The sequence below is a fragment of the Pteropus alecto genome, unplaced genomic scaffold (assembly GCF_000325575.1).
Source record: "Pteropus alecto unplaced genomic scaffold, ASM32557v1 scaffold22, whole genome shotgun sequence".
Classification (NCBI taxonomy): domain Eukaryota; kingdom Metazoa; phylum Chordata; class Mammalia; order Chiroptera; family Pteropodidae; genus Pteropus; species Pteropus alecto.
In genome coordinates, this window is record NW_006434839.1 from 522,585 (window position 1) to 543,772 (window position 21,188).

At 47.6% G+C, this 21,188-nt stretch overlaps 1 protein-coding gene and 3 pseudogenes across 1 annotated transcript; 2 read left to right on the forward strand and 2 right to left on the reverse strand.

Moving 5' to 3' along the window:
• Positions 1–209: 209 nt before the first annotated feature.
• Positions 210–324, reverse strand: LOC112478814 (annotated as a pseudogene).
• A 1,115-nt stretch (positions 325–1,439) lies between these two features.
• On the forward strand, positions 1,440–2,352 carry LOC102896938 (annotated as a pseudogene).
• A 5,806-nt stretch (positions 2,353–8,158) lies between these two features.
• LOC102897180 lies at positions 8,159–9,089 on the reverse strand (annotated as a pseudogene).
• Positions 9,090–18,407: 9,318 nt separating this feature from the next.
• Positions 18,408–19,352, forward strand: LOC102897428 (olfactory receptor 9A4). Its single transcript, XM_006910623.1, has one exon. It carries the CDS (start codon positions 18,408–18,410, stop codon positions 19,350–19,352), a length of 945 nt encoding a protein of 314 aa, XP_006910685.1.
• Positions 19,353–21,188: the final 1,836 nt, after the last annotated feature.

Below are 21,188 nucleotides of genomic sequence, written 5' to 3' on the forward strand. Positions count from 1 at the left end.
AAATACTTCCTTCTAGTCTTTTACTGTATGAAGGTAGATGGCTAGACAGTTCGATCAATTGGTTTTGAGGGTCATATATATTTGAAATCACATTGCCTCAGATTATTTATTTATTATTTTTATTTATTTTAGGTGAGGCAACCCTTGGTTGACCTCACAGATTGCAAGGACCTTGTCAACTTACAATCTCTTATTTTTTTTATTCTTTATACCTACAGCACCTGGTCTTCCTGGTCTCCCATCCATGTACTAACCAGGCCCGACCCTGCTTAGCTTCTGAGATCAGACGGGATTGGGCTTGTTCAGGGTAACATGACTGTAGACAGCCTTAGATTACTTGAAAAACAGACTGTGGACTTAATACTTTCGAAAAATGAATTTAATAGCAGTATGTCGGTAGGTCAAATATAGGGAAATCCTTTAAGGATGTTGTTGCAATGATTCAGAACAAACAAAAGCCTTGAACTTGGGTGGTGGCTGTGGAAAAATGGGGACTGGGCGAAAAAATATACTTCTAAGGATGGTAATTCAAGTTGTTTAGAGGAAAGAAGAGAAAATCAGAGATACCTTTCAGGTTTCAAGCCTGGATGATTCGGGGTTTGGAGAATCATGAATATGATATTGACTTTGGGGGAGGGGAAGATGATGTGTATATTTTTACACACGTCGAGTATGTGTTGCTGGTCAACAGGAAGTTAGAAACATGGGCTGAGAACAAAAATGCAGATTTGAGATGAATTTACATTTTGAAGATTACTCTGGTCCTTTCAAGGAAGATGGTGAGGTTTCCGAAGTAGAGGATAGAGAGATTGAAGAAGGACGAGAAGAGATATTTGGGGACATCCATACTGAGAAAGACAAGAGACCAGATAAGGAAAAGTCCGACTTGCTGGAGAACTTAGAGTGGACTGCCGCGCGGTTTCAAAAAGGGGTTGTTTATAGCCTGATATGTCGCAGAGAAGACAAGGAGGATGAGGATTGAGCACAAAAGATAAAAAGAAGTAACATGTGAGGTGCCTAGCACAGCTCCCGACACATGGGAAGATCTCAGCTAACAGCAGGTACTATTATGGTTAAAAGATTATTCAATGTGGTTGTTAGGAAGTGTTTACCAGACCCACCAAGTGTCCCGCACAGAGCTGGAGCGTAGCGCACATGCTGAATGAAAGAGGGAACGATGGAATGCAAGAGAAGAAGAGTTTAGGAGCGGTGGCGAGGTGGAGGCGCCACCTTCTCGACCCGTTCGTCAGACCCAGTCTGTTCCCTGCCCTTTGGGAATATGCCTCCTGGACACTGAGGTTAACTGTGGGCCTAGGCCAGCACGCTCGGGGAGCTGGGCCAGTCATCAGGGAGTGAGGTCAAGAGAGAGGTAGACGGTGATTTTCCACGAAGGTTTCCTGGCTTCTCACAGGGAGTACAGAGAGCTGGCGTCCAGCACCATGAGTAGCTTCAGCGTCGCCAGGGAATTTGTGCTCCTGGGCTTCTCCCAGCTCCGTGAGTTCCGGGTCGTCCTGTTTGCTCTGGTCCTGTTGCTCTGTGTGCTGACCGGGCCGGGGACCCCCACACTCACATGCCTCGTCTCCCGCCTCCACGCGCCTATGTACTTTTTCCTCTGTGACTTCTCCCTCACGGTCACCTCCACGGTGGTTCCTAGGATGCTGGCAGACCTGCTGTCCACTCACAAGACCTTGTCCCTGGCCGAATGTCGGGCCCAGTCTTTCTTTTACTTCTCCTTGGGCTCCACCGACTTCCTGATCCTCACAGTCACAGCCCTCAACCTCTCTGTGGCCATCTGCTGACCCTGCGCTACTGACCGTCACGATCGGTCCGGCGCGCGTGAAGCTGGGGGTGGTCTGCGGGCGGTCAGCTTCCTTCTGCTGCCTCCTCACCCTGCGGAAAACACGGTTCTGGTTCCGCGGCCCTGACGTCATCGACCACGACGTCTGTGACTCTGCCCCACTTGTCAAGCTTTCCTGCTCTGACGCCAGCTGCTTCCAGCACGTGGACTTCTTCTTGTCCTTGCTCTTTGTGCCGGCCACCGTGCTGCTTATCGTGGTCTCCTGCGTCCTCATTGTGGCCGCAGCGCTGCACGTCCCTCGGCCTCTGGGCGCCAGAGGGCCTTCTCCACCTGCGCCGCCCACCTCACCACGGTGGTTCCAGGCTACGGCGGCACCGTCTTTATGCGAGGCCGGGCAAGGGCCACGCCAACACCTCAACAAGGTGGTGGCCCTGATGACTGCAGCGGTGACCCCTTTCCTCAATCCCTTCATCGGCACCTTCCAGAATGAGAAGGTCAAGGAGGTCACTGAAGATATGACCGAAAGGATCCTCCTCAGACGCTCCCACAGATGAGAGGCCGGAGGGCACCTGTCAGGTGACGGGAGTAAGGACCCTGCTGCAGGGGGCACGCAGGTGCCTGGCCGGAGCTCCTCACCCTCCTTCCTCTTAGTCTCTCCCGCCCCCCACCCCACAGAAGTCTCTGCCACTCACTGCAGAGAGCTGATGAACTCCCCCGTCTGGATGTCTCAAAGGCACGTGTCTGTGAGCCTCAGGTAGTGAGGGACGGATGGGGTTGAGGGAGCTGTGGAGCGAAAACGGTGCAAACATATCATCAACTAGAGGAGCGAATCCAGGTGAAGCTTAGTCTGGGGTCTGGCGCGTAGTAAGATCTCAGCAAATGTAGCTATTGTCGTAAAAAATGTGCTATTAACAGTCTCTCCTCCCAGTCCTGCTCCGTGGTTTAGTTTACGTTCCTTTACATTTCTTTGTGTGTGACTTTCTAGGGGTGTGTTTCCCTCTCAGGTACTGGCTTCAGAGTCTAGGTTGGGGTTCTGAAAGTGGGGGGCGGTTCTCTGAGAAGAGCAGAGAGGGTGGGCATCCCCCGAACTGAAGAAACTATGTGCCACCTGCTGGGACCCCCTTTCTGGGATCGCTCCCCAGTAGAAGCACCGCTCACACCCAGGCTGCCCACTTCTCCCTTCTGGCCCCTCGGAACCTCTTTCCTTCAGATAGAAATGACTCTCTGAGGGTCACTTTCCCAGGCCCCTTACACAGAAGCCCCAAAGCCCAGACTTTGTCCTTCTCATGAACTCAAGAAAGAAGGGAAGGCTGGATCACTGCTCCCCGACTGGCTGCCTCCCCTTCACATGGGCTCGCGTTTCTCTTCTCCCACAGGACCTTAGGTCCGTGTCCCAAAGGGGGACCGTCTGAGGTCGGGTCTCCTGGGCATCCCAGCTGGGAGACTTCCCAGGGGCCTGAGCAGTAGAGCAAAGATGGTAGGAGCCAGCTCAGGAGCAAGTGGGACGAGGCTGGCGTTGAGGGCGACAGGGTGGGAGGGAGGATGTGGGAAGATGTTCCTTGGAAATCTAGGGACGGTTAGGGAAGTCATGGGAAGACAGCGGGAGCAGGACCACTCTGGTGTCTGGTCACTTAGAGCAGATCGAATCGGGACAGGGCTGGAATAGTAAAGAAGGCGGAGTCGACGCAAGCGTCCTCGGCTCCCGAGGCCAGCTCCGTTCCCAGAGTGTCGGGAGGAGAGGTCCCGGTCCTTAATTGGCAGTGCGGAGTCACTGTGTCGGGGCCACTCCTTACAGCCACGGCTGAGAGTAGAGGGGGTGGTAGGAGGGGAAAACGCCCCAGGGTCCACAACCTGGGGGTGTGAGTCTTGTGTTAGTACCAGGGAGCTTGATCTACTATTAAGCTTTTTTTTTTTTTTTAAACAAAACAAAACAAAACAAAACAAAACAAAACAGTACCATGGGACATGTTTCTGTTTGTGGGTCTCTCCAAAAGTGGGCAGATACTTTCGATTCTTCAGTAAAGGCCAGCAGGTAAAACAGTTTTTCATCCTGGGAACTTTCTCTCCTCCACCTCCCAAGGGACTAATTACTTACTCTCCTTGCAAACTTTGTGAAAACCTGAAGTACTAAATGGGAAGCAATTATCTCCTTCTGATATGCAAACACTTTCTTTCAGCTACTCTTCCTAAAATAATCAGCTCATAAATCCACTCAGATTTTCCCCAGGGAGATTCCCTCCTGCTACTCAACTCTGCGCATTCCCTTCTTAAAAATTAAAAATAATCAACAGCCTAGAGCAGTCCGTTGCCTGTTTTTCACAATGTTCTCTCTGGAGTGGAATCTCTGGTCACTTCCGGGACAATATGGCTGGCCTTGGGCCTCCACAATAATCTCTCCCTCACAACCAGCATCTGACGTTCTCAACAAACGTACTTGTGGTCCCTTGCTGCTCAGCATGTGGCCCGCGGAACAGCACTGGCGTCTCCTGAGAGCTAGTTGGAAATGCAGACTCTCAGGCCCCACCCCAGACCTACTGCGCTGCTGTTAGACCACGATGGAGACGCCGCGCAGTGGGGCGACGTCTGTCTGCGCTTTGTCGTCTCCATTCTGTTGCTGTCCACGAAGACGGCATCCCGCGTTTCAGGTTACAGTGTTCACTCACGTTCCAGTTCGGCTACAGACCTCATTACTACGGCTAGCCGGCATTTATTGACCATCTGGGTTCTAGGCACAGGAGTTACAAAGATGTGTAAGGTTCGGCGTCTGACTTGCGGAGCTCAGAATTTCCTGTAGGAAGACAAAGCTGTGTCGGTTGCTATCATACCTGTGCTCTGGAGGTGTAGGAAGGGAATGCCTAATTCTCTTTGGTTCAATTGCAAGTCTCAAACAGAGAGTCGTTTGAGTTGAGCTTCGAAGTACGAAGAGCAGCTTCACAGGCCGAGAAGGGGAAAAGTGGATCCCAGCGAGAGGCGACTAAACATGTAAAATAACACGGACAATAAAAACGATGTATCGTATAGGCCGTGCGAGGCCGGGGAGATGGACTTAATGAGGGGGCGCTGCCGAGTGGGCGCGGAAGTCTTCCCTACGCACACCCAAGTCTCGGTGACGTGTAAGTGTCCTCTGAGAGACGCTTCGCCCGCTGAAATCATAGAGCCCGTCGGAGTCCAACGCGCCTCGTAGTGAGCGCAGTGGGCATTGACGGGGACACTTTTGCCCGCTAGGGCAATAATACCGTCTTCGCAAAGGTGCTGTTTACCTTCAGGGCTGGAATGTCATTGCCTTCAGTTTTGAAAATGACCTAAGCACGTTCAGAAAGAGCGTAGGAGTTGTTCCGTCGAAGGGCAATTCTGCGAGGTTTGCATCCTTAGACTTGACCCACATCTCATTCAAGGGAAGGAGAATGACAAAGATGCTAGCTTGAGTGGGGAGTAGCACCTAAGGGAACACCCAGAGGCCGGATGCTACCATGATGTCCTGGAACCCTCTTGAGAACTGATTGTTAGATTTTTAGGAATTAAACACAGACCATTGTTAAAATAAGCAACAGAAGCTTGCAGTCAAAGAGATCAGGTTAAAAACGGGCAATGAAGACTGGAAGCTCCTAATTATTTTACCACATTTTACTTTCCTCCGTGCCATGGCGTAGTTGGTGTCACGCGCATCAGGGCATGAAAGCCTGTGTGATGGTGTGCTTCGAGCTTCTCTTCCCAATGCCAAGTTCCGTGATACTGTGTTGGCACCTGGATGGGACACGATGGGAATATTGACACCATGGAATTGGCAAATGCCAGAGGTCAGCCAGGGCCACTACCAGAGAGCCAGCACTTAAGCATTCATCGCAGAACTCTGTGTCACTGTCACTCAGCCTTTTGGGCGTCTGTGGGGCATTATTGCCAGGGTTATGTGTACATCAGGAAACTTAAAGTTTGAAGAATTGGTGACCTAGATTGATAGGAACATGGTCCTCTGTAGGAAATGCTGAAATTTTCCAGCTTGGCCTTGGAGGGTTCTATTCTTCCTCAGACTCCTAAAAACTCTGTGTGTGAAGGGCCTGCATGCCACTCCTGGCCACTGCAGGACCCAGACCCGACTATTATTTGAAAAATGGTTTGGTTCCTTTATTTCCCCACATCAAAACTCTCATCTCCTTGGTTTCATACTCCTTAGTCCTCCCAGCTGGAAGGAATAAGTCCACCATTTGGTTTCCCATTGGGGTTTACATGGCGGTGATGGATTCTTGCGTCAACTAGTCAGAACTCTGTGTTTCTAATGCTTGCTCACCAGAAGGCTGCATCTCTGGGGTTAGAATGCCAGGCAAATGGAGGGTGGGTGGGAAAGACGGGACAGGCATTTCAGAGTCACGAAATCCCACCACTGATTCTACCTATGTTAAATTAGTTCTGGGTATTACAAACACTCTCATCTTACGCCCCTGTGATTATATCTGGGCGTGTAAGTTACTTCCGGGGAAGGCCGTTGACCTTATAGGGCATCGCCTCACGCTGGGAACAATGGTGTTACAGGGAAGTGTGCCTCTGCCATGCCATTAACATTGTGGATTGAATAAAACTATTTCTTGCATGAATAGTGGTATTTGTTGTCCTTCATGTGTTTGTGGGTTTTATCGTGGTAAAATACAAATCTTTAAAAGTGAACCTGAATCTCGAGTTGCTCTCTGACAGTATGCGTTTCTTTTAAGGGAGGATATGAAACACATGATTACCGTTATGCAGGAGTTGCTAGGATTATTGCCATTACGAGTCCGTAACTAGATGGGACTCGATGGGCACACGCTGAATAAGGGGCTGGAAGCGTCTAGCGGCCCGGACTCTGGCCATTCCAACTTTTAGTTAATCTAATTTGGATCCAGACGGAAGAAGAATTTCTGAGGATGGAGACGTGAAAAGAAGTTTGAAGAACTAGGTTCAACTGTCAGTTCTGCCATGGCTTTGACCAATTCTTTTTTCCTCTGTGTCCTCTGAAACTTAGCCATTAGTGGGTCAGAAAGACAGCGCAGCTCCAGCCCGAGTCAGCCTTTCCCTCCCGGGCCCTCACGGCCCTCCTCGTAAGTAGGAAAACCCTTATCAAATGTGTGAGAATTAATTTCTCTCTCTAACACATGGAGAAATCTCCGAGGCTAGAATCCACTTTTTTTTCTTTTTTCTTTTTGATCTTTAACAGCCAGTGCTGAGCAGAGCGCATTATTGCTCGTGACAAGTGACCAGTGAATCTTCATTTTCTTGAATTACTATAGGGTTAAACCAAATGGAAAAATATATGTAAGAGTGGTTTGTAAAGTGTAGATACACACAGACACACACACACAAAGCTAAAGTAGTATCGGTAGAATCATTTTTAATATCTTCATTATCCTTTCATTTATTCTATAAATATTTACTATCTGAGGTGGTGAGCGGAGACGAATTAGAGAAAATAAACCAATGGATGCAATAGCAACAGCAAACACCAGTCATTGCTCTGATGTGTAATTGGAAAAGATAAGATTTTCGACCAGAAACTGAAATTGGGAACCTGAAGAGACCCTCTGTTTAGAGTGAAGGGCATCTCTGCAAGAAGGAAGCAGACTTCTCAGAAATTCAGAGGAAGGGGCACCTCGATTAGGAAGCGGTTAGCCTGGGGTGTCGCCGGAAGCACATAGTGAGAACCAGCGGACCACCGAGCAAGCCATGTCTCCAAAGCTAGACACTCTGTATGCACCAAATGACCCTGGTTCCCCGCCTTATCTGTCTCCACAGAGTAGACTTTTAAAAAGCTTGACATTTGTGGTAAATTAGTAGTTTTTGTTGTCTCGAAGTAAGTGGCACTGGGAGTATTCTCTTGATGAGTGAAGTTATTGTACTTTATTGGGAAATGTAGTTTGGTAAATTAAAATGTATTTACAGAAAGAATTTGGCAGAATATTTTAAATTGGGACGATGTTAGAAAAGCCAGGATAGGTGAAAGCTAAGAGAATACCATGATTCTGAGGATTTTTAAAATTTTAGTTGGGGTGGGGGAGGGCAGTGGAACTGATATTTCATTCCAAAGGGAATAAGGGACCTAATAGGCTTTCAGGAATTTTACACACACACACACACACACACACGCACACACCCTTGATCAGAAAACGTGACCCGGCATCTATACCTTGGATGGAAAGCCCATGTACTTTCTTTTATCGAAAGCTCTGGGCTCCTTTCAGAGTTCTTGCAGCTGCCAGTGGGTATGGTGAGCACTTCCATGGTGCTTTGGGCTAGACAGGCTCTCACTGTGGTTATGAGAGGCATACAGGGAAAAACCTAAAGGAACTTGGCGGCGTTCCTCCTACCCAGCTGGTACGCTGCCTCCTCACAGCACTAACTGACGGAGCCTGGCTGGGTCCCTCGGGCTGACTGCAGTGCCTGGATAGCATTTTTCATCTCCAAATTTCTCAGGCTGTATATTAAAGGATTCAACATGGGAGTGATAACCGTATAAAACACAGTTACATATTTATCAATGGGGTAGTTGGAAACAGGTCTAACATAAATGAAAATACAGGGGACGAAAAAGAGGACAACCACCATGACGTGAGAACTGCAGGTAGACAGGGCTTTGCGCCTCCCTTCCTGACTGTGACTTTTAAGAGAATTTAAGATGACTCCGTAGGAAATTAGCAGAATGATAAATATGATCATACAGATTGCACCACTATTGGCAACAACCGTGAGGCCTACAAAGTAGGTGTCAGTGCAGGCGAGTTCCAATAACGGGTACATGTCACAGAAGAAGTGGTTAATGACATTGCCATGGCAATAATTGAGGCGAGCCCAGGAGAGGACAGTGGGCACCATGGCCAGGAAGCGAGCTGCCCAGGCAGCCCCTGCCAGCTGGACACACACAGCCCAGCTCATCAAAGTGCCATAGCGCAGGGCGTGGCAGATGGCCACAGAGTGGTCAAGGCCATGTCTGACAGGTTGAGGAAAGAAGTGGAACCCAGGGAAATGTACAAGTAGAACTGGACCATGCAGCCAGCCAAGGGAATGACTGTGGGGGACCAGCAGGTCCAAGAGCGTCCCGGGCACTGCAGTCGTGGTCACCAAGGTCTCCAGCAGGGCAAAGTTGCCCAGAAAGAAGTACATGGAGTATGTAGGTGGGTGTCGGCTATGACCATGACTATGATGATGGTGTTTCCCACGAAGGCGAGAAGATACAGCATTTGAAGGGCCCGTACAGCGGAGCCTGCAGCCCCCCGAAGGAGGAGAGGCCCCAGAGGACCAAGTCGGAAGGGTGGCTCAGATTTGCCATGATCCAGACGCCGGGTCCCTGCATGGAAAGGGAACAAGAGACAGAGATGGAGAGGCAGAGATAGCAACAGAGAGAGAGAGAGAGAGAGGGAGAGTGAGACAATCATTGACCGTGAAACAGAGAGAGAAAGAGAACAGGGCCAGAAAGAAAAGAGCATGGTCGTGGATAAACAGGAGGGCAGAGAGAGGAAGAAAGACCGCAACACGGGAACACGAGACTCAGAGAAAGAGAGTTAGGGGGTCAGAGAAGCAAAAGCGTGGAGAGTCGCCGGCCAGGAGAGGGAAGACAGGAGCGGATTAAGGAAGGACACACGGCGACAGACAGGGACGTGTACGGAGCAGGCGGGAAGGAAAGGGGAGAGGAGCAGAGAAGTAAGAGAGGAAGACCCAATGCGCGCGAGAGAAAATCAGGAAAGGGTGGTGGCCAGGGGAGGGGGGGTGCATGGAAGGAGAGAGAAGCAGCGTAGGTCCCCAGAAGCCCCTGAGTGCTGAGCCGTGTCGCCACCCAGAGGCGGTGCACCGAGACCCCTTGGAAAGCGCCCCTTCAAGACCTTCCGGGCTGTCTCTCTGTTGAGAGTTCTGAGTCCATAACTTCGCTTTCTTTCCGGAGACCTTCTAGTGTGTGTTTGTAAAGGACATGGGGGGCCACAGGGATGCCCCTCAGACCCGGGTGGCCGCTCTGCCAGCTGCCAGAAGCTCCTTAGCATCCCACCCCGTGGCGCTTCTTTGCTGCTGCTGCGTCTCCTGTGCACCTTTGATGCCTCTCACTCCCGAATAGTGGTTCGGGGCATGACCTTGGACCTGCGTTTGAACTCTGGTCTGACGCTTGTGGTGGAACATAAACCTGCTCCCTCCTATTACGTCCCTGTCTGTGCCCTCGTTTACCTAGCCACCAATTGAAACTAATAATCGTATTAGCTTCTAGGGCTGCTACAAAGATGAAATGAGTTAACTACTTAGTACGGTGACAGCACGTGCTAAGTGCTCAACAAGCAGTCGTCACTGTCCTGTCAAGGCTGCAATGAACTTGCATCTTCTTGGCCCATTATCTCTCCATCTTCTTTAGGGCCAATGTGTGTGTGTGAGTGTGTGTGTGTGTGACTGTGTGTGTGTGTGTGTGTCCTTCTTAGGGCCAATGTGTGTGAAGGGTGTGTGTGTGTGTGAAATACAGTTTTAGGCTGTTCCTTGGAATTTTGGGTCACTAAAAGGATATTTAAAAAAATTTCCAATTGTCAAAGAAAATCAATACTACGATACAAACTATCAGAAGTGGAAAGAGCAAAGCCGGATATAGATACCCTCTGGCCTTCTCTCTGGCCCCATGAAATCTGCATCTGAGGCTGTGCCCTGGCCACCAGCAACGACATTCCAATTTAAAGAAGAGGATTTGTCCCTCCAACAGCTTTGTGCCCATCCCACTGACAAACCTTAACAGTAGGTCTGAAATCTACACCCAGCACCGATTCAGTTCAAATCCAGTTGTGTCTGAGCCCGACCCACGTGCAAATCTGAGCCACTCACCTTAGCCACTAAGCACAGTACCTTCTCCTGGAGCTGCTCACATTAAGGAACCCATGACTAAAGATCCCTGCCTGACAGGTGCACTCTTTGCCATGAGTCACATCGGAGATGTGGTCCATCGCCCCTGGTTTGTGTTACAGCTGCCCGAGCTGGACAGGGGCTTCTGCACAGCTGGAATGGGGTGGGTGGCTCCACCAGCTATGACGTCTCCAGGCCTTACGCTGACATCTGAAATAAAGTCTTGCCCTGTGCCACCGTGAAGCCCCGGGCAGCAGCGCAGATGCGGGCCTGGGGCGTGGGAAAGGACATCCTTTTGGAGACTCAGCGGGGAAAGATGCGTTTTGTTTCTTCTCTCCCGAGAGGAAGTGTTCTTTCTTGGTTCTCGCTAGCCACCATGATGTGGTTCGGAGCTGAGTTTATGCTGGATGAGAAACTTAGACTCCAGCAGAGTGATCTCCGTGGGAATGACGGGGAACGCGAGGGGACCCTCAGGGGATTCTGTGACACTGGTGTTACTCCTTAGATGAATGAGAAGTCCTCCGTTCTAAGAATTAAGACTTGAGAAGACGACCTGAATGGAGAAAGGGATGGAGACCAAGGTTCATCTAAGCAGCCGATGGCTTGGGATCGCTTCCACAGCAGTGCCGTGCCTGCCTCCGCGGCCCTTTTTCCTCCTAGGATCGTCGAAGGAAAATGAGATGAAAAAGGCACAGAGGAATCTCCCAGCTGGACTAAGATGAAGGCAGCCTGGGCACCATATTAAAACCCGGGCTGGGAGTTGGCCATCCTGTGTCGGCATTGCCACTGGGCTTGCCTGAGGGCGCTTTCTGTAGCTGGGCTCAGATGTGGCCTGGGGGTGGGGACTTGGGTCATGCAGGGGTCCGGGCAGTGCACACGGCATCCACCAGAAGGGCGTTTGGGAACCTGAGTGTGTCTGCGAAGGTTAGGGAGAGCCTCGACGCGAGTGACCGTTCACTGGGAGCTGGCACTAGTTAGGTGCATCTGGGAGGAACGTGGAACGCGCACCCTCGGAGACGGAGCAGCAGGCACGGACGGCCTTGAACTGGAAGAATGTCAGCGTTTCTGGACAGTGTGGTGCGAAGGATGAGTCATACAAGATGACATTAGGGAAAAGCATTTCCAGAATTCACGCAGGCCTCCCAGGACTGGGGGCTTTATTCAGAGAGCAGTGAGAAGGTTTTGATCAGGGGAGAGACCTGATGTCATCTGTGTTTCGGAAGATCACTGAGGCTGCTATGGGGAGAATTGAGGAGAAAGAGAAAAGCAAGGGCGGACACGAGGTTCAGTTGGGAGGCTTTGTGACAAGCAAGGGAGGATTATTCTCTCTCACTCCCTCTTTCGTGGATAGGGATTCAGAACGGGATAATAACCCTGCTACCTACTAGGTCATCAACATGGCTTTTTCTTTCTCTGGGCCATGAGGACTTCTCCTCCCGCCTGTGTCCCCATTGTGCTTCTATGGGAAAGTCAGATATAGACGTAGGATGGCCTCGAGCTTGGGCCAGGTTGGATTTTGGACATTTGCCAGTTTTACTCACCTATAAAATCCAGTTAATCTAGGCTAAGTTTAGGTACTGGGTCTGCTGTGGCCTACGACTGCTCGTGCTGTTATCTGGAAAGCGTTTATTTTGACAAGAAAAGGTTAGCTTCTCAGAGGGGTTCTGTGACGGAAGGTGATGAGTGGACAGCTTGGCGGGAGGCTGCGAGGCTCCGCGCACCATTAAGAATCAAAGACTAGCTGCAATTTTGCTCTTTGCTCCTTCATCCGAGTAAGGTAAAGATGGAAAAAAAAATGAGACGAGCATGCACATCGATGCCCTGCTATTTCAGATGAGAAAACCAAGCCCAGAGAGCGAAGGCTCACGCTGAATGGAACAGCTAAGACGTGTGGAAAGGAATGTCAATGGTTCATCCATGACCTTACACGATCTTGAGATTTTTTCACTTTCACCAAAGATGTACACTTTAAAATATTCTCTTAATGGTACAAGCTCTGCCGATGGGAGATATCGGTCTTTTTACAAAGAAACATTTCTATCTCCTTAAGAAGTGTTTGGAAAAAGTTGCTCAAAAAGTTGTTAGATGTCCACTTAGATATCAAAGAGACATCTATTTGGGGAAAGGTCTGGGAGTTACTTGTCACACTCCGACATCCTTTAGGGCACTTAAGGCCTCTTCTGCTGCATTCTTTTTAGTTTCCCCATCCCTACACCCACCCTAAGCCAGATTCTACTTATCTCACTTTGTCTGCTTTCTCTTCTTTCTGATCCAATGTTATCTTCATCCTTCGCCTGACCTTACCGCATCTCCCTTTCTGTCACCCCTCAGTGATGAACTATAGACTGCTATATATTTTCAACTTTATTAAAATTAATTTATATCAATAAATGCAATCATGTTAAGTGTAAGTTGCAATGTGTGTTAACAAATTTATACACACATCCCAACACCACCACAACCAAATTATAAAATATGTTTATCACCCAAAAGATTTTTTGTGCCCCTTTCAAGTCAATCTCCATCCCCAACTCTAGCCTCGGGCTACCTTCTGTTACTACGGAGCAGATTTTTCATTTCTTGAGTTTATTAATGGAATAGCAAAGTATCGACTTTATGTCTGGATGCTTTTGCTCCATATAATCCTGTAGAGACTTATTCGCGGTGATGCATTTAACAATAGCTCATTCTTTTTCATGGCCGAGTAGTATTTCACTCCGTGTGGACATTCCACCAGTTATTTATTCATTCACCTATTGATCGTCCTTTGGGTCATTTGCAGTTTATTGAGACTAAAACTGCATCGACATTCATAGACATGTGTTTTGTGTGGATATATGTTTCCATTTGAGAAAATATCTGAGAGTGGAATCGGAATCGTAGGTTTGTAAGGTGTGTGTTCAACCACTGTTGTTTGTACATTGTCCATTCCCAGCAGCGGTACGTGAGGAGACCAGTTGCTTTAACTTTCACCACACGTTGTGCCAACGCTTAGTGTGTTAACGTCAATCAGAGATCCATGTTTGGGTCTGCTTTTGAATTTTCTATTCTATTTTATTGGTCTGTAGGTCTGTCGATCTTCATGACATATCAATAACATACTGTCTTGACTGCTGTATCTGTAGAATCTTTAAATAAGGTGTTGTGAGTTCCCCAGCTTTGTCTTCTGTTTTAAAATTATTTCTGCTATTCTAGGTCCTTCACATTTGCACAGAAATCTTAGAGTCAGCTTTTCAGTGTTAACAAAAATTCCCTGGGATTTTTGTTGAAGTCGTATTCAATCTATAGATGAATTTGGAGAGAATTGACATTCTAACAAAATTGAGCCTCTGATTCATGAAAATAGACTATTTCTTTATCTACATAAGCCTTTAGATTCTCTCAGGAATGTTTTATAGTTTCAAGTGTATAGGACTTGCACATAGTTTGTTAAATATATCCCTTAGTTTTTCATGTTTTTGAATGCTATTGTGAATTATATATTTTATTTCTATTTCCAATGTTCATTATTAGCGTATAGTAATACAATAGATTTTTGTATATTGAACTTTTATCTTGTGACCTCTATAATCACTCATTAGTTCTAGCAACTTTTTGTGTGGACTTCTTGTATTTTCTGTACATACGATTATGTATCTGCAAAGAAATAATTTTATTTCTTTATTTCCTGACTGTATGCTTTTAATTTTCTTGCTTTATTGCATCAGCTAACACCGTGTTGAATAGAAATGGTGAGAACATTATCCTTACCTTGTTCCTTATCTTAGAGGGAAAGATCGAGTCTTTCATCATTAGATTTTATGTTAGGATTTTTGATAGATGCTATTTATCAGTTTGAGGAAGATCACTTTAGTTCTCGGTTTGGTCAGAGTTTTTAATCAATGGATATTGATTTTTGTCAGATGCCTTTTTTTCCCTATTGACGTGATCATGTGTCTTTTTATCTTGAATTCTGCTAACGTGATGAATTGTATGGATCAATCTCCTCATGTCGAACCAACTTTGCATATCTGGAATAAAATTATTACTTGTTATGGCATATTATTCTCTTTACATATTGCTGGATTTGATTTCTATTTATTAAGGATTTTTGCATCTCCGTTCATAGGGAATATTGGCTTGTCAGTTTATTTTCTTTTGATGTCATTGGTATCAAGATAATTCTGACCTTATAAAGTGAATTGGACAGTGTCTCCTTCTCTTCAATCTTCTAGAAGATTTTGTGTAGGATTTATATTATTTCTTCCTTAAATACTTGGTAGGATATACTGGTAAACCCATCTGAACCTGTGATTTTCTGTGTGGGAAGGTTTGTAATTATGAATCAATTTATTTAACATATTTCGGATTTCAGTTCAATTTTTGAATCAGTTTTGGTAGTTTTTATTTTTCAGAAGATTTTTTTTCATTTTATTGGGTTTTTCAATTGATTTTGAAGATATTTTATGTTTGTTCTCTTCACTTTAAAATTAAAATAAAAATTTGATTGTATCTTTGGTTGGTAGTGGATCAGGAAATCAAGAGAGCTCCCATTACAGTCTTTGTGGTTATGCGAATCAGTCCAGAATCTTTAGAGTATCAAGTAGTGCCAATAAAAAGTGACAGCTACAATATATCTACCTTTCGACCTAGAAATTCCCACTCTACAGATTTATTCCAGAAATAAAGATATGTATGGACTTATAAATGTCTAAGAATATTTATAGCATCATTTTTCATAATAAAAATGGAAATGACAAAAACCGATCAATAGAGGGCTAGCTGATAAAGAATGGGACATCCATAAATGGACTACTGTGCAAAAAAAGAAGTAGGGCACTATGTGTTGATAAGAGAGTATCTTTTATATACTATTAAGTGAGAGAAAAGTATAGAAACCATTTTTTTATTGAAAAGAACATGCAGATACATACTTCGGAAATTCTCCCAAGATTATATGGCGATCGGGTTGGGCTTAGGTAATTTGAGGAACTAGAAGGAAGATTATTCCTAATTTATACCCTTCTATACCAACTGACATTCTCAGATTTGACAGGTGTATGAAATGAAATCCAAGATCCAGATACACGTTTTGTAACTCTCACTTTTTCTGTCCCCCTCCAGTACCAGGCAGATTTCCGATTTACATCTTGTCGGTCGTTGCAGGCTGTAGATATAACTGATATGCCGGGCTGGTACTCAGGGACATGCTGTAGGAATAAATGGCCGGATGCATCTTGCTTGAACGCATGGAGATGCACGTATGTTCAGAGAGTGGACACCCGAGACGGTTCTAGAGAGAGAAGTTGGATGTGGGGCTCGGACCTCGCCCCCTTGTTGTGGAGCGTCCACAGGGCTAGGAGCAGGAGCCTCTGGTAAATGAGTGGAGGAGAAATCAGGCTCTCGGGGGATTTTTTTATGAAGTCAAGGCTTTGCCTGAGACCACTGTGCAGGCCTTTTTGGGTATCGGTGTGTTGTAGAGGTCAACTGTGATGTCTTTTATTGGGAGGAGGGGCTGGTTTTGGCTCTGAATAGCTAAGAGAATCCAAGGACAGCCTGGGATGAAGGGCAGAGCGGGGATCTGCGTAGAGTTTGAGACATCTTCTGGAAACTAGAGTTGAGGCCTTTGGAGAAGTATCGAGAAGCCTCTGATTGGTGAGATTTCATGTTTTCCCATTGAACAAAAACTTTAAGAAGTTCTGAAATTTAATTGGTCAGAAATAGGACTAACTAAAAGTTTGTTCTGCTCTCCCCAGACTTATTGTTTAGGGACAACATTACCCTGGGCTAATTAAAAACAGGTATCTCAGGGACTGAGTCCCCTTGGGAGGGAGGGAAGTGGGAGGGAAGGAGAGAGGGACCCTCGGCTCCCCACAACACTACTATTTGGGGGCTTTTTCCTAAGCTCTTCCCTGAGGACAGTCTTTTTCATCATGAGCGGAGACAGCAGCAAGTTGCCCTGGCCTCTGTGCGAGGCTCAGCAGTAGCCAGACAGGAGCTGGCCTTGGCCAAGCCCCGCAGAGCCCTGTGAGTGGTGGCGAAGCCCTTCCGTAGAGGTGAGTGTCTTCTGAGGTTTCTCCTCCGTGAAGCACAGGGTAGGAGAGCATCGGGGTCTGGCCGCTGTCTAGAACAGCGAGCACACCTGGAGCCTGAAGGTGGGCTGGCGGAGCAGCAGAGCAGACAGGGTCACCTCCCAGTCCCCCCAGCAGAGCAGAGAGCAGGTTCAGTTCCTCTCCGACCCGATGCTATGGACAGACGCAGCCCCCCGATGTCAGTCAGATTCCTCCTTTTGCATTTTTCATCTTGTGCTGGTTGCAGAGATTGTGGAAAAGCAGACCATGGAGCTGTCCCAGGAGTTCTGTCCTGGAAGGCTGTTTGCCCATCAGTAAAAGGGCCACAGAGATATTGGGGAGGTTTCATCAGAGGGAGGGGAGGAAGGGAGCATGGTGGCGTGAGGCAGGAAGGGACCAAGAAGAGAGAGACTGAGGGGATATGGCCTAATCAGCCCTGGCCAGGACCACATGCTGTTTAGTCACAGATCATGTAACCATATGCCTGTCATCTACAGAAAAGTCTGGTCACTAATTTGGCTCAAGAATGTGAAATACTTGGCATGTATACATATTATATATGAATATATAATATATATAATGACATGTCCTTGACCTCATGGAGCTATATTCTAATGTCATAGGAACAATAAATAAATAAAAGTAAATTTTCTGTCCCTCTTCATTGCTTAGTTTTTTTTAACGACATGATTAATAAGCTAACATCTTACAAAACACGTATATTTTATTTACTTTGTTATCGTGTAACCGCCACGCCCCACATGAACATAAGCTCCACAGGGCAAAGATTTTTGATTGTTCTGTGCACTGCTGCATTGGTTTCATGGTAAACGAAGGAGTGAAATAAACAGTTAAACATAGAACATCATATCAGGTAATAACAAGTGCTGTGAGGAAAACCGAGTCCCGGATTGATCATGTCCTCCCTATTTTGGGTAGAGGAATTGGAAGAATCCTGTGAGGAGATGACGTTTGAGTAATGGGATGGATGAAGTGAGGGGTACAGATCCAGGCATCCTAAGAAGCTCGTGGCTTTTGATCTGTGTTTGTCAGTGACAGTGCCATCTTTCATTCCTCCCAAGACTTTGGAAAGAAAATGGAATTAGAGAAGAATGAATCGGCTCTGGGAAATTCTCCCAGGCTCCAGAGTTCCCACTTGGAAACCTTGATGCTCTGTAATATGGAGGTTTTAGGACCTGGAGAAAAGCAGAGATGTTGGTCTTAGGCCCTTTGCCTCTTTCGTGCTGTTTCCAAAGTGGGTCCATGTAGAACCAGTATAGATGAGTGCTGGGGTTCCAAGTTCCGTGCTTTGAACATCATCTGGAATGCCATCATATCATCTGATAGATACACTTAACCTAAGAGAAAGTAGGACAATCCCAGCGCTCTGAGGGGCTAATCAACTCAGCTTCAAAACTAAGCCGTTTAAAATGTCTTAGCCTCTGTCTCCTGTGAGAAGGCACATCCAGTGGGGTAAAAAGACAAGGACAATTTTCTTAACACCAATAGAGAAGAAGGTGTCTTCACCCATTTCAGACAGCTGGCTTTGAGCTAGATTCGAGGTCTGGCTTTGTGCAGAGCACAGTACTAGGGGCATGTCGCCTGATCATCAGGTAGAAAATAGTTCCTCATCCTCCTGTCTTCCTTCTGTCTTGAGAGCAGGACCACGTGGAGCAGTGTTACCTCTCTTTTGATATCTATGTTTCACAAGGAGCAGAAACAAGGACTAAATGATGAGCAATCACTCTAGTGCCACCGAATTCTGCCTTTTAGGCTTTCCTGGGTCTCAAGAACTACATCATATCCTTTTTGCTATATTCTTCTTCTTCTACTCGGTGACCTTAATGGGGAACACGGTCATCATCGTGGTGGTCTGCGTTGACAAACGTCTGCAGTCCCCCATGTACTTCTTCCTTGGTCATCTCTCCACCTTGGAGATCCTGACCACATCCATCATCGCCCCCGTCATGCTTTGGGGGTTGCTGCTCCCCGGGATGCAGTCAATATCTCTGGCTGCATGTGTCGCCCAGCTCTTCCTGTACCTTGCCGTGGGGACCACAGAGTTTGCCTTACTGGGGGCCATGGCCGTGGACCGTTACGTGGCCGTCTGCAACCCTCTGAGGTACGACGTCATCATGAACAGCCGCACCTGCATCTGGGTGGTAATCACATCGTGGGCGTTTGGGTTCCTTTCTGAAATCTGGCCAGTCTATGCCACATTTCAGCTTACCTTCTGCGAATCAAATCTGCTAGACCATTTTTACTGTGACCGAGGGCAACTGCTCAAACTATCCTGTGATGACACTCTTTTCACAGAGTTTGTTCTCTTTTTAATGGCCATTTTCATTATCATTGGGTCCCTGACACCAACAGTCGTCTCCTACACCTACATCATCTCCACCATCCTCAAGATCCCCTCCGCCTCGGGCCGGAGGAAAGCCTTCTCCACCTGCGCCTCCCACTTCAGCTTTGTCGTCATTGGCTACGGCAGCTGCTTGTTTCTGTACGTGAAACCCAAGCAAACGCAGGCCGCCGAGTACAATAAGATAGTTTCCCTGCTGATTTCCGTGTTAACCCCTTTCCTGAACCCTTTCATCTTCACTCTCCGGAACGAGAGAGTCAAAGAGGCCCTTCGAGACAGTGTGAAACGCTGCTGTCAGCTCCTCAACGATTAACTCTTCTCTTCGCCACCCTCAGGGGGTATGGTCCCTGCTGTAACCTAGGACGTCCTGCCTACTCCATCACCTTTAACATCGTCACAAAAATCAAACAGCGGGTACCCCTCCCGATCATGCCATGGGAGAAGACGAGGCAGGTGAAAACGAAACCCATTCTCTGCCCGCTAGAGTCTCATAGCCTGAGTTTCTGCTTGCTGCCACGGATGAACTCAAGGAAGCACATCCTCGTGGTGTTGAAGGAACTAGAGAAAGGAAATGCATGATTTTTTTTTTTTGATAAAGTTCTGTTAGCCCAATTAATTTGCTTATAATCCATTTCTGAAAATGTATTTCCTGGGGGAGGTCGGACGTGGGGTGGAGGCCGCGGTGAGATCAATGACATAATCAGAGTACAAAGGAAGACGCCTGCTTTGTTTCGTCCGCTGTCGCTAGGTCCTTTCCTACATTTTTGTGCAACTTCTTGACAAGAAAGCCATACGTATTTTAAATATCCTAAGGTTCTCTTTTTCTCTGGTTGTTGACTGTATTCTCCCGGCCCCGTTGCTATCGCAAATTAATATAGCGTTGAATACACTGTGCCACAGAACCAATCTAGAATAGTGATGGGGAGATTGGGATGGTTCCCGTTCTGCAAATCTTGGTGATATAAAGAAGATGAAAATATTTGGGGATAGGAATGGGGGAAAAGTTAATTTTGCTAAACTTCAGGCTATTTCTTAAACATCTCCCTTTTGTGGCATGTATGGGAATAGAGAAAATGACTAATTCCAGAGAGAGATTCTGTGCTTTACAGCTGATTAAAGCAACCGTTTCTGCTCAGAGTACTCCCACATCCAGACTTCAGGTTTTATATGCTTTCTGATTCTTTGTCTCCCAAGTCCAAGGGCCTCAGTACTTTTTCTTAGATCTACTGTTTGGGGAGAATTTAAAAAACGAGAGGCTGGCTGTCCTCCTCACTCCCAGTTCCCCAGCAGGTCCAGGCTGTGGCCGTTTGGCAGTGCAGTTGTGGGCATTTCAAATAATGTTGGCAGATGGGCTTTGAAGACAGGAGTTTGCTTCAATGGCAGCAGTCTGCACATCCTGCCAGCTCCGGCGTGGGCGGGCAAGTGAGCTGCCCAGCAGTGGCCTCACGGCGTTACTTAGGGTTCCAAAGAGCGCTGTGTGAGGGTGGCTTCCCAGCCGATGGGGGGAGGTGAGGACACCCCGTGTGACCGGGCGGTTCGCACTGCCTGCAGGCACCAGATGAGTGGCTAGCAGGCCTTACGTCCAGCCCACTCTCTGCTAGCCAACCAACAAGGCTTGGTGGGACCACGTTGGCCAGTGAAGGCTGGCAGAAAGGAGCCCCTTTTTCTCATTCGGTGAGGTCTATTCTCACTAGAGGAAGACCATTTTCCTAATTCACGAACCCAGAGAAGAGACCTTTTTCTAATTTTCACCACGGCTTTGTGGGGTCTAAGTCGTTCCCGGGCTGGTGACGGCAAAGTAGGACAGAGGAGAGAGCTCACTGCCCTCACGCGCAGTTTCCCGGGCTCACTCAGGCCTCTTGCTCTCTGCCTTTCTTGCCCTTGCTTCTTTCATCCACCAACTTTCCTGTGTCATTTTCCTTTCCCGCTTTGTTCTCCGGTTCTCATGTTTCTCTTTCTCCGCCCCCCACGCCCACCACCCGCTCCGCCACATTTCACCAGGCGCTGGCCTCCACCGCTAGATGCATCCCCGGCCCCCGTCTCCTCCACCGCCACCGTCTCCATCCCCCACCCTGCAGCTCCGCCGGAGCAGCGTTCCGGGCACCTCTCTCAATGCCCCCGTCACTTCCTGTCTTTTCTCAGGTGACTC